This window comes from Vulpes lagopus, chromosome 11, assembly GCF_018345385.1.
Source record: "Vulpes lagopus strain Blue_001 chromosome 11, ASM1834538v1, whole genome shotgun sequence".
NCBI lineage: Eukaryota > Metazoa > Chordata > Mammalia > Carnivora > Canidae > Vulpes > Vulpes lagopus.
Window position 1 is genome coordinate 70,734,884 of NC_054834.1, and position 12,603 is coordinate 70,747,486.

A 12,603-nucleotide genomic window follows, 5' to 3' on the forward strand; every position below is an offset into this window, starting at 1 on the left:
TCCCGGGTCTCCAGGATCGCGCCCTGGGCCAAAGGCAGGCGCTAAACCGCTGCGCCATGCATCTGCATCTTGAGTTCCCCTCCAGCACTCACCTCGGGGTTGGCTCTAATGATGTCTGTTGGCTGGAAGGGGAGAGTGTGGCTGAGGGGGCATGAGGGGCTGGGGTGGCTGGACCCTGCAGGGGGCAGCCCAAGCCCTCCTGTAACCAACGTCCAGCTCAGGGTTCAGGCCCCGGTCAGTATTCAGGCTGGCCAGGAAAGTTCTAGAACCCAGGACCAGCCCAGTCTGATTCCACTGAGTTGCACTTCAGATCATTGATCCTTTGACTGTATCATATATGTGATCACCCATTAGTCCTTCTGCCTGTCCATCGTTCAGTCAGTGCTCCCTGAGCCCCTCCTTCTGTCTGTCTGAGCTCCCAGCACAGGGGAGGCAGCAGTGGATGCAGTGGATGAAGCCACGTGCTCCCTGACCTCCGGAGATCACCTTCTAGCCAGGTACATGGACAAGGACAGGTGAGCAAGTAAGGATGCAGGACACAAGGTGGGAGGCCTCTCTGGACCAGGTGGTCACCTTGAGTGCTCAGCCAGGGCAGGTGCGTGCCAGAGAACATGGTGCCCACTGACGGCTGGGTGGGACGTGCTGAGAGCTGCAGGGTTGGGTGGGGTGTCAAGGTCAGGGCTGGCTGGGGACATCTGCAGCTCTGCTGGATCCGGGAGGCAATGCAGTTGGCCTTGAAGGTCAGGACAGGCGGACAGCACCTGAGGTCGCCTCTCCTCAGGACAAGCTGCTTTGCCTTTGTTGCTCTGGAACAGATCTGCAAGGAGACACTGCTCCGCCCCCGATGCAGCCTGGGTTCTGGGCTGTCAGGTGACTTGCTGGAGGTCACACAGCTAGAGAGGTGCCAGCAGGATGGGAGCCCAGCGCCGTGACAGCCTCATCTCTCCAGGATGGAGGACACTTACCGGCTTGTTTGGGCTCAGGCTGGCGTCCCCACGACGCAGCAGCGGGTTCCTGGCCAGAGGTCCCTGCGCTCCCCATCTGTCTAGATTGGGCTGTTTATCACTCGCCCCAGACACTGCTAGCCGCCTGTCCCAGCCTGTCCCCCCACCTGTCCCTGCCGGCACACAGATGGAAGGCCCCACAGGGGGCCCCACAGCTATTTCCTAGGGCTGGGAGGATGGGGCACCTCAACTCTGAAACCACGCCCCTAACCCTCATCCCATTCTGGGGCCTTCCAAGAAGGAGGCCACACCCCTCTTCGGGGTACGACAAGCAACGTCACAAGAATGGACAGCCCCTCTGCACCCCACCCTATCTCACCCCTAAAGCAGACTCCCCAGACCTACTGGGGCTCCGGGAACTGCACCCACCCTCCCCAAGTAGCAAGATGGCCTTTCGACTTGCTGAGGAGAACAAAAGGAAAAGACGAGTAGATAAAATTAAATGTCCTTACAACCTGCAGCCCACGGACAAACACTAGAGCCAGGCAGAGTGACCTTCCTCCGAGAACTCCCAGCTGCCTAACGTTACTGCTTTGCTAGCGGCAAAAAGCTTCTTAGCCTGACAATGGCCAGACCTGCAGGATCCCGGGGGTCTTCTTTAACATATGAAAATCCTTTTGGAAACTTCCCACACCCTGCTCCTCCCAACTTGAAAGTACAGGATCACCATCCCGCCCAACCTCCGTGCAGCTCTTCCAGCCCGCGGGTCCTGTCCCCCGGCTTTAATCTTTTTTTTTTTTTAATTTTTATTTATTTATGATAGTCACAGAGAGAGAGAGAGAGAGAGGCAGAGACACAGGCAGAGGGAGAAGCAGGCTCCATGCACCGGGAGCCCGACGTGGGATTCGATCCCGGGTCTCCAGGATCGCGCCCTGGGCCAAAGGCAGGCGCCAAACCGCTGCGCCACCCAGGGATCCCCATCCCCCGGCTTTAATAAAACCACCTTTTCGCACTGAAATCATCTCAAGAATTCTTTCTTGACGGTTCGCTCCCGGCCCCGCCTCACGTCAGACCCTGATGTCCTCTGCTGGCGTCACGGGCAGGCAGGGTCTTGGGGAGACCAGGCAGGGGGCTCGGCGGCGTGGCCAGAGCCCGCTCGCCCCTCCCGGGAGGCACAGAAAACCTGCAAAAGCTGGTGTCTCTGGATTGTGGGTGCTGACAGGTGACCCTCCTTTCCACTTCTTAAAGCCCTCTGAAGTCCCCAAAGCAAACAACACATAATTTTTCTGGTGAAAAACATTTATAAGTTTCTAAAACAAATCTGTGCTTGTAAAAAGCTTTGTTGTGACAGGTGCGTGCATTCGGTGTCCTCCTTTGGGTAAAGCTGCTGTTTCTGTGGGTCTCTTTCTACTGGAGACAGACGTAGCCAGAGGGTTCTCGCCCAAAACGTCTCCCTTTGGCTCCAAAGAGATTCAGTGATTCATCTTTTCAATGTTTTCTGTAGGGCTTCAACGTTTTGACAATGACCATGGACTATCTTTTTTTCTTAATAGTCAGAAAAGACATAAAGTGATTTGTACTTTGAAAGCTAAGAAGCATGACTTTGTGTCCCTCCCTCTGTCCTCCCAGTCCCGCCCCGTCCCTCCCCATCTCTCTCTACCTCTGTCACAGGGAAAGCCCCAGGGTGAATCCCGCCGGGCAGGGTCTGCAGGAAGCAGGCAGGGATGGGGCAATGGGTGGGAGAGCTAAGGATACCGGGGAGGTGGGGAGGATGAGGATGAGGATGAAGTCGGGGGCTGGGGGCTGGAGCACCCCTGCGGGTGGCAGGGTGTCCGGGGCCCTTGGTGGGGGTGGGGCTGGGGCGGGGCTGGGGCCGGAAGGGCTGGAGTCCAAGCTCCGCACACCCACCCCTGCAGAGAGCTAGCTCCCTGCTGCTCACTTTGGGGGGGCGGGGGGTGGCTTAGGTGAGGACACAGCGCCTTCTGGCGGCCGGCGAGGAACTCCCAGGGGGCGGGGGACGTCGGTGGGGGGGCGAAGGACGAGGCTGGGTCTATCACCCTCCTCGGAGGAAGCATCAACAGCGCGGCCCTAGTGGGCGTGGAGCACGGACATCCCAGAACAAGCAGCCACCCCTCCAGCCCCTTCGTGGGCCCTGCGGGGCCACCCCTCCTCAGCCCTGGTGCCTGCAGGGTGGGGGGAGGCAGGAGCTGGGCCCGTGGCCTCTGCTTGCAGCCTGCCGGTCCCCGCCCTCCCTTCGTCCGCACTCCCAGGCCTCCCCGACCTCCTCAGGCTCCAGGGGCTGCAGGGGTCAGGACCACCACCCTCCCTCTGTCCCTGATCAGCCCTTAGGTCCCCTGGGCCGGTGAGCTGGGGCTGGGGGTCACCTGGGAAGGATGGGGGGCGGGGCAGGCCAGGGCAGCCCCTACACGAGGCTCATGGGCAGGGACAGCCCGCGGGCCCCCCGCTGGGCCTGCTCCCCCAGGGACCTCTGCAGCAGGGCCCGCAGGGGCTGGCGCTGGCCCGGCTGCCGGCCGGCCATGAAGTGGAGGAGCGGCTTGGCGCTGCCGTGGACGCAGGCCAGGAGCATGGCCAGCGGGAAGAAGGCGGGCAGCAGGAAGCTGAGGAGGGGCTGCAGGCTCCAGTAGAGGACCAGGGGCAGGCCGCAGAAGCAGAGCAGGAGCGCGGAGCCCACGGTGACGCCGAAGAACTGGGGCCGCGGGCGCTGTGAGCAGCAGGCCACCCAGATGAAGAGGACCAGTCCGGCCACACAGGCCACGCAGGCCAGGGACAGCAGCCACGTGACGCTGGCCGCGTGGTACCGCAGGCAGGTGAGCGGGCGCTTGCTGGCCCGCAGCAGGCCGCAGGTGTGGGCCGGCAGCAGCACGGCCGGCGGGGTCAGGGCCCAGACCAGGCCGCAGATGAGGCCCGAGGTGTGCCTGGGGCGGTGGCCCTGGTAGCAGGTGGGGAAGAGGAGAGAGAGGCAGCGCTCGGCGTTCAGGGCCGCCAGCAGCCAGAGCCCCACGGCGAAGCCCACGAAGGTGACGGCGAAGTAGAGGTTGTCCTTGGAGCCCAGGGCGGCCTGGGCGATGGAGAAGCCCACCTGGAAGCCGAGGAACAGGAAGTCCGCGGCGGCCAGGTGGAGGACATACACGGAGAAGGGGCCCTTCTTGATGTGGAAGCCCAGATGCCAGAGGACCAGCCCGTTGCCCAGCAGCCCTCCGAGGCCGATGGCCAGAGTGAGGTAGAAGAGCACATTGGTGAAGGTTCTCCAGAACCCGAACATCCTGGCTGGATCGGCGGGGGGCGGGCCCTGGGAGGAGGGGGCGTGGGGGAGTCGGGAGGTGGGTGGGCAGGAAGCATCGCCCCAGGTCGCGGGGTGCCAGCCCCGGGGGCCACCCTTCCTGGCCCACACCTAGCCCTGCAGGCCTCAGTGACCTCTGCAGGAGGAGACTTGATCATAAGGCGTGCCTGGTGCAGGGTGCCTGAGGTGATGATGGCTGGCGGGGTGCTGGGGGGTGCGGACCCTGGCCTCCCCCTGGCTAACTGGACCCAGTGAACACACAGAAGATTTATAGGACCCTGCACGGTGGCAGAGGTCAGCATTGGGCGGGACAAATCCCTGCAGGTGAAGGGACCCCCATGTGGCCCACTTGGGGGCTTCCCGCCTCCTTCATCAGAGACACTGCCTCAGGCTTCCCACAGGAGGGCCTGGCCTGCACTCCTGCCAGGTCCCTCACCCTGGAGGGTCTGCGAGGTGGTGTCCACTGATGGCCACAGGGACACGTGCTGTGCTGGTTAGGGAGGAAGAAGGACATGGTGGTGGGGACAGCAGGTGGCTGGGGGGCTGAGGGAGCCCCTGGCCTCCCCTGGATAGAGGTTAAACCACTGGTACTCCTGTTGCAGGTGGCTTGAATGTGGTGCTGCTCAGAAGGCTTGGGGTGACCGTGGGGACCGTGGTGACAGGTTGCAGGGCCCCGGGTCCTCTGGGGAGAAGCTAATACAAGTGTTTGCCACCAGCTGCTCTCGGGAGCCGGAGGCCCCCAGTCCTGTCCCAACCCAGGCCCGGGGCCCTGTGGGGGCCCTGTGGGGACAGGATGGTCTCCAGGGCAGGGAGAGCTCTTGCGAAGCCCCTCCCTGTCCCGTGCCCCTCCCCCAGGACCCACAGGGTCCTAGTTTGCAGCCCAGAGATGTAGACCCTGGCTCCAGGTTAGGGGTGTGGGGTGCGAGAGTGATGGAGGGAGGACAGAGGCAGAGATGGGCCCCCCAGTGCCCTTGGGGTTCCCCCACACACCTTTGCTGCACTGTGTCCCCACCCTGGGCACCCTGACCCCATCCCCACCTCCTTGTGACCCATCTCCCTTAGGGACCAGCTCCTCTTTTTGTCCCTGTTCTGAGCACCTCCTGCTCTGAGCACCTCCTGCTCCCCCTGCCCCCGTACCCCAAGCATCATCACCAGCACCCTCTGTGGTTGCCCTTGTGCCCAGTGGGGTCTCGCCTTTGTCCCTTTGAGCCTCGTCCCAGATCGGGGCTTAGGGCAGCTCCTCCTTAGAGCCAGCAACCCAGGTCGGCCTTTGGTGTCCTGGGGTGACTGCAGTGACCCTCCCCTGTCTGGGCTGCGAGGTCCCCAAGGTACAACCTGGGGACTGCCCAGACTTTGCTGCTCAGAGGGAAGTGGTAGGGAGGCCGGCCTGTGCCCGGGAGGGCGGAGGGGCCCTGCCTGGAAGGAGGTCGGAGGCTGGGGTGCTGGGACAGGCCGCTTTTTGAACTCAGAGCAGTACACCTGCTCATTCACCTACATGGGGACCCAGAGCGCCAGCTTTTAAATAATGCCACGTTGTCTGCTTCCCCATCCCTGTGCCCGCCTCCCAGAATCCTCGGGGAAGTGTCTCCTCCCTGGGGGGAGCAGGTGCAGGGGCCCTGAGCCTTCTCACCTGTTGTTGGGAGCCTCTCTGCGATCCACGGGGGCAGCTGCACTCACCACCCGCCCGGGCCCTAAGTCCTCTCGTGTCCTCTGGGGCCCAGCTGGCTGGACCGAGGGCGTCCGAGCCAGTTCCCTGGAAATGGGAGGAGTGTGCTGCCCGTTCAGAGGCATGAGCTCAGAGATGTCCTCAGTGTGGGCTGGCCCATGCCTTCCTCCTTGGCCCATCCTGCACGAGAGGGTGCCCTGCGCCCCTGCCCGCTGCCTGGAGGGGAGGAAGCGGCACTGGGCACCCCAAGTCCAGCCAGGAGGAGCCTCACCTTCTGGACGGTTCCACTGAGGTGGTGCTTCCTCCCAGGGTCCTTTGGTTTAGTGCAGAGATGCATGTGAGGCAGGAGCTGTGGGCGTGTCCTGACCCTCTCCGGCAGTGTGACCTTGTGCCTCAGTTTCTCTGCTTCTCGGACGGACCATTTGTGTCCAGCTTAGTGCCTGGCTTGGGGCGGTGGGTGGGTGGACCTCATGATGGGTGGGTGTTGCTGAGGGTGGTCCATAGAGGTTGGCCCCTCTTCACAAGGACACCCCAGCACCCACACGCCCGCTTTAGACCCTGGCTGGGGTCCTGGCCATCAACAGATACTTTGGGGTTAAAATACTTTCCCCAGTTTTGTTCTGCAGAGCCACGTAGCCCGACACATTCCTGACGAGGACTGTGTTCTATAGCTGCTGGAGACTCTCCGAGCTCACCGTGGCTCAGCGTCAGAAGTGATGCCGCAGAGCCGCTGTTTCTCAGATGGCTACGAGCTCATTTCCACAACACGAGTGTCCTGCCCTGGAGGGCCAGTCCTTCAGCACAGCCTGAGAGCCCGGGCTGAGGTCGCTGATTCCTCAGCTCCCGGCATTTCTGCACCGTGCCTAAGACTGTGAGCAGTGTGTGCAACCTGCAGGCCCAGTGGCTGGGTGTCCTTCTGCAGGACGCAGCCAGCCACCCGCCTTGCCTGCTCCCCCTGCACCGGGCTGGTGCCTTGGGACCCTCCTCAGTGTCTCCAGATGCCCCCTTCCCCCCCACCACCTGCCAGTTTTCCTCAAAGGTCACCCTCCCTGGAAGCTGTCCCCAGCATGTCCCTGTCTCCCTATCATGCTGATTGTCTTGTCCCCACCCCATGGGTAGGTCCTACCTGGGGTTTTCTATCCACTGCCACTAGCGAGGCCTCATACATGCCAGGCCCTCAGGTGGTGGCAGTGCTGACAGCAGCAAACACCTGCGTGATGCCTGCTGTGGGCTGAATGGGGCCCTGGGAGATCCATCCACATCCAATCCCTGCCAGCTATGGAGGTGGCCTTCCTGGAGCAAAGGGTCTTTGCAGAAGTGAGTGAGGGTTTTGAGAGGAGAGCACCCTGGATTATCTGGGTGGACTCTAAACCCAGTGACAGGTGTTCTTAGAAGAGAAAGGAGACACAGACACAGAGAAAGGAGAGGCCATGTGACCACAGAGGTAAAGGCTAGGGGCGTGAGTAGGGTGAGGGACACGGCCACAGCCCAGCGGTCTCAGGAGCTGGAAGAGGCCGGAAGGACCATCTCTGGAGCCTGCAGGGGAGCCAAGCCCCATGACACCTTGATTCAGGCTTGCGGCCTCCAGGCTGGGAGACCATCAATTCTGTGGCAAGTGGCCATCTGTGGTCCCCTGTTGTGGCTGCCCCGGGACAGGGGCAGGAGGCCGCTCTGCTGTGTGCGCTCCCACGGGGCATCTCACTTCACTCCCGGTGCTGCCTCCAATGCGTTGGGTCCCCCGAGCTGCGGATGGGCACAGTGAGGCTGGGGAAGCAGGGACGGGTTATCTGAGGTGGTGTGGATCTCATGGGGCAGCAGGGCGGTGGCTGAGCAGCTGTGTCTGTGCCTCTCTCCCCAGGAACATCCGGGGCGCTCAGGTCTGGAAGCCTCCACGTTCTCAGACCCTCAGACTTGGGTGGAAACCAGAAACATCACGTGTTGTTTGGACTCATCTTTCCCGAGCTTCTTTCACAGCTGGTACCTTGTGTCCTGTCCCCAATCCTGACCCTGCCACCTGAAGTCTCCACTGTGTCCAGTGGCTGGAGTTAAACCACTCTGACATACAAAACAGGCCACTTCACACTGTTCAAGCCCAACTCAGCTCTGAAGCTGCGGGTGGGCCAGTATGCCTCCCTGTCTCCGGGTCCGGGTCTGCAGGTGTGGGCTTGGCCACCTCTTAGGGACATGTCTCAGAGACTCAGTGAGGAGCCCATGCTGGGAGAAACGAGGTGGGGGTTCCACAGTCACCCTCCCATCTCAGCCTCAGGACAAAATCACCCCCTTCTGAGACTCAGACCCCTGGGGGCAGATGGCAATAGGGGGCAGAGGGAGGTAGCCCCACTCCTTGGCCATGGGGCATCCCAGTGCCGCACCCAGCCACTGGCCAGCCTACAGAGGTGGTGAGAGCATGCCTTAATGTGGGCATTACTGTTCTCCAGACACATCAGAGGATGATTGTCAGTGGAGAGGCAGGTCGCTGGGGACCCCTGCCAGAGGCCGCCTGCGGTCAGGATGCAGTGGGAGGGGGATGTGTGGGCAGGAGTGTTTTCTGTGGTTTTGGCTGGGACGGGCAAGGCTGGGTGAGAAGGCTGAGGATGGGCCGGTCTGTGTAACTCAGGGGCTCCAGGGCACAGGGGCCATCCCTGCCGTGGGACACCTGTCCCGGGCTGGTTAGGGCAGGAGAAGGTGGCCTGTGGGCTCCGTGTGGCTGCTCTGCATTTGAAAGCACTTCCCTCCCAGGCCTTGGTTTCCTGTCTCTGGGAGGGACAGTCCCTGCAGGATTCCCCAGGGCCTGGGAAGCCAGAGCTTCAGAAATACGTAGAATAAAGGAAGATGCTGCGGAGGGAGAGCAGATCTGGGTCTGAGGCCCTGTTGGTTCTGCCTCAGGCTCCCGGGCTCCCGAGGGGGAGGACAGCCTGCTGGGCTGGGAGCGCCCCACGCCTGCCCGGAAACCAGACCTCTGGGCCCACACTTGGCCCTGCTGCCTCCGGTGTGGATCCTGGCCTGGGGTGTCCATGTTCTGAAACCTTGGCTCCCCACAGCTTCCCTGTGCCGTTGGCGGGCCGTCGTGCACGTTAAAGTTTGATCGTTTGTCGAACGTGAACCCTTGACACGTGGCGGCTTTTTCTACTTTGATGGTAGCTCTCACGGCTGTAGAAAGAGTCTAGGCTTCTCTCAACAACCCTTTCCTTCTAAGAACCAAGCTCAGCCCCCATCACGGCTGCAGGGAGCAGGTGCAGGGGGGACGGCTGGGTGCAGACCCCCGAGGCCCCAGAGCCGTCCCAGGCACCCTGGAGGGGTGGGTAGGAGCAGGTTTGTGGGGGGGGGGAGGGCGAGGCCTTCTGGAAGTGGGGTGCATTTTCACGAAGAAAAGACCCAAGGAGGTCCAGCAGATCTCGTGTTTGGGGTTGAATATTTTTGTTGTTTTTCCCCCTTCTGAGGTAATTAAATAGCTGAGCCCTGAGCCAGCCTCACACAACCAGGACACACCCCTGTGAGACACTAACCCTCAGGCTTCATCCAAGTTGGGGTGGGTGGGGAGGGCTGGTGGCTCCCTGGGCCCCTGGCTGACAGGCTGCCCTGTGGCCCTAAATGCGCAGGCGTGGGGCCAGCCGACCTCTCCACGACCCCTGCAGAGGGGGGCAGGCTCCCATAGCCTTCCTGGGAAGGCCTGGCTGCCTGATCGGGCCCCAGTGAGGGGTCTGTTCCTGCGAACACTGTCCTGGGCAGAGCAGGTCTGGGGGCTCTTGGGGTCCTGGGAGTGGAGGGCACTGGCTCTGGGCCTGGGGTCCGGCCTCCTCGGACCCTGACCTGCCTCCCTCCCTGGCCTGTGTCAGGACAGTGGCTGAGGTCAGAGAGGGTGCAGGTAGGGCAGGGAGGCGACAAGTGCAGGCTGTCCTTGCTGGTGGAGCTGGAAGCTCTGCTCCCTGGTTGGCCAGTGGTTCCAGCTGGAGGGCTGGCCCGCCCGAGGCCAGTGTCCTGGGATCTTTGAACCCCGGGACAGGCCTAACAGGCCAACCCCAGCCGGCCTCAAGAAAACCTCACCAACTGCCTGGCCCATCAGGCCACACACCTGCTGTCACAACCGACGACCAGCGATGGGGTTGAGCCCAGTCTCCATAGAGACCCCAGAGCACGTGTTTCTATGATTCTTCAGGGGAGGTACCTCTGCTCACCCCTGATAAGGAGACATTTAGTCTCCCCAAGCCCTTGGACACTGGGGGTGGGCTCTTTGGGAAGGGCTGAGCACAGAGGGTCACTGACCTGGGTCTTCCCCAGACAAGGCAAAGGAGGGGTCAAGGACAGCCAGTGTGGGGCTGAGAGCCTGGCTGGCCGCCTCGGGTCCAATGAGGTGGAGGGCGTGGTCTGAGGAGTCATTTTGGGATCTGAGGCTGTCTTGTTGGTCTTGAGGGTCAGTGTCTGAACCCTCAAGGGGGGCATCTTATCTGTAGGATGGGAGCGCTGTGCCCTTGTGCATGGATCCCCTGGAGTAGTGTCCACAGCAAGGTTCTGAGTTGTGCTTTTTCTCCTGGGCTCTCCCTTGCCTGGGCGAAGTTTACACCCGGGGCTGAAAGCAGAATTTGAGGCCACTTCCTCTTCTGGATCTTGTTTCTGCAAACTGAGTGATGGAGTTGGATAAACCTGTCCTGGAGGTGATGAGGACACTCTGTACCCCAGGGCCACGTCTGGCTCCTGGCATGCCAGGTGGTGGAAGGCACCACGCCGCGGGGGCTTCGAGGTGCTCCTGGGGAAACGGGCTGGCCCGGGGGCTTCTCATCTCCTGGGACTCCTAGACCCAGTGTGCCATGGCACTTGGGAGCCAGGGGCAGGGCACCATGGCAGTGGGTTGTGGCTTTTCCACCCACCCAGGGTGCTTCCCCCTTGACTCCCGGGGCAGTCAGCTTCCCTGGAGCTCTGGGTGAGCTGTGCATTGCCCAGACCCAGGGAAAGAGAGAGAGAGAAAGAGTGTGTGTGTGTGTGTGTGTGTTGGGGGGGCTCCCGAGGCACGAGTGGGCCCGGGGAAGCAGCTCTGTCAGGCAATCGAACCTCAGAGCCTTGAGCATTGGGCTGATTATAACAACTGCCCCTGGGGCCTTCTGGAAGCTCATCTTTGAGCCCCAAATTCTGCCCCTACAATTCGTCTTCTACACAGAAACAATAACCAGGGAAGAATGTGGGCTTCTGTGCTGGCAGAGGGGAACCATGGTGTAGGTCTGCGAACCACCTTGCTCTGTGATGTAACGAGTGGGTTCGTGACACGCACATTTTCCACTTTAACTCCCAATGACAATGTAATTAGCTGAAGAGAGAAAGGCTGCCAGCCACTTGCACAGGGTCTGCAGGGGGTCGGGCTTTGGACAGAATCTCCTGGAGTCTTCAGGTGGAGAGAAGAGTGGGCACCCAGGTGGGCGCTGGCCTGCTGGCAGAGGCGGATGTGGGGCCACCCCGTGACTCCCGGATGCTGAGTCCTGCCCGTGGGCCAGTCTCCGGCCAGCAGGGTCCTCCAAGGGCTGGGCTCTAGCCCTAGTGGGAGATGAGGGTTCTTCATCATGCCCACGTACTCCATACCCACAGTACCTGAGGCCCCTGGAAGGCAGGGCTTAGGGCCAGGCAGGGGGTGTGGTGTGGACGGGATTTCTGTATGTGAGGCTGAGTCCTGCTGAACTCCAGCATCCTCTGGCATCCCGGAGCTCAGCATGGCCTGGCTTGTGCCAGCCCCCGGGGTAAGAGACCCGAAACAGAGATACATGTCCTCCTGTTCAGAAGAGCCTAGCTGAGGCCCCAACACTTGGGCCCGAAGAGAGCTGCACATGAGTTTTGGGAACTCCCGAGTCCACCAACCCGGACCCCTACCCCAGCCGTGCAGTGTGTGTGCAGGAGTCATCTCCGGGACCCACAGGGAAGCTCCCAGCCCCAAAACGGCAGGTGGGGTCTCTCTGGCCCTGTGGTTCCCACACAGGGCTCAGCCTGTCTCCTGAGGACCCTGCAGTACTGAGAGGCTCAGTAGGGGAGCAGACTGGAGGGAGGGCACATGCCCACAAGAGGGAAGAACGGGGAGCAGAGGCAGCCAGCCACACTGTGCCTGCAGAGTCAGCAGTGGGGAGGGCTGGGCTCAGCCAGCCTGTGCCCACTCTGCGTGGGGGCCTGGGACCCTGGAGCAGGGTTCTGCCTCTGGGCCCGGCTTCCGGCTGTGGCTTTGAGCAGGAGGGGCCCTCAGTAGGCGGAGCACCTATAGTAGGGTTACAGGGTCCTGGGGGTGGAAGACCCAACAAGGTCCTTCAGAGAGCGGGTGTGAAGGCAAACATGGGACTCCAGGAGGTGTGGTGGGTGCAGGGGTGGATCTGCCTGCAGGTGGGGGTAGGCTGGGCCTGGCTACAGTCAGGACAGAGGAACCATCAGTCCTGAGCCTCCGGTGCCTGGGCACCTGGCCCTGTGCTGTCTCCTTGAACGTCCTTGAGAACCTGGCCCAAGATTCTCCTCCCGCCAGCATAGAGCTGAAGGGATTGAACCCACAGTCCAGACCAGCAGCGGGGGAAGCAGCATTCACCCAGGTGTTCCCTCTGGAATCAGTGCAGAGCCAGTCAGAGGCCAGGGCACAGCCCGTCAGAGGGTGGAGGCCAGAGCCAGAGGGTCCACTGTTGGTGGCATCGGACTACAGCCTGCTCCCGCTGCCTCCGCCATCTGGACAGGAG

General features: G+C 61.9%; 1 protein-coding gene across 1 annotated transcript; it reads right to left on the reverse strand.

The window, feature by feature from the left end:
- Nucleotides 1-2,225: 2,225 nt before the first annotated feature.
- MRGPRG (MAS related GPR family member G) lies at nt 2,226-6,291 on the reverse strand. Its single transcript, XM_041773254.1, has 2 exons — nt 5,876-6,291; nt 2,226-4,254 (listed from the first exon to the last, which is right to left on the reverse strand). The coding sequence occupies exon 2, from the start codon at nt 4,225-4,227 to the stop codon at nt 3,367-3,369; it is 861 nt and encodes a 286-aa protein (XP_041629188.1). The 5' UTR covers nt 4,228-4,254; nt 5,876-6,291; the 3' UTR covers nt 2,226-3,366.
- Nucleotides 6,292-12,603: the final 6,312 nt, after the last annotated feature.

Bases quoted from the DNA above. Each gene is read 5' to 3' on its own strand.
- MRGPRG (XM_041773254.1), bottom strand. From the start codon at position 4,227: ATGTTCGGGTTCTGGAGAACCTTCACCAATGTGCTCTTCTACCTCACT.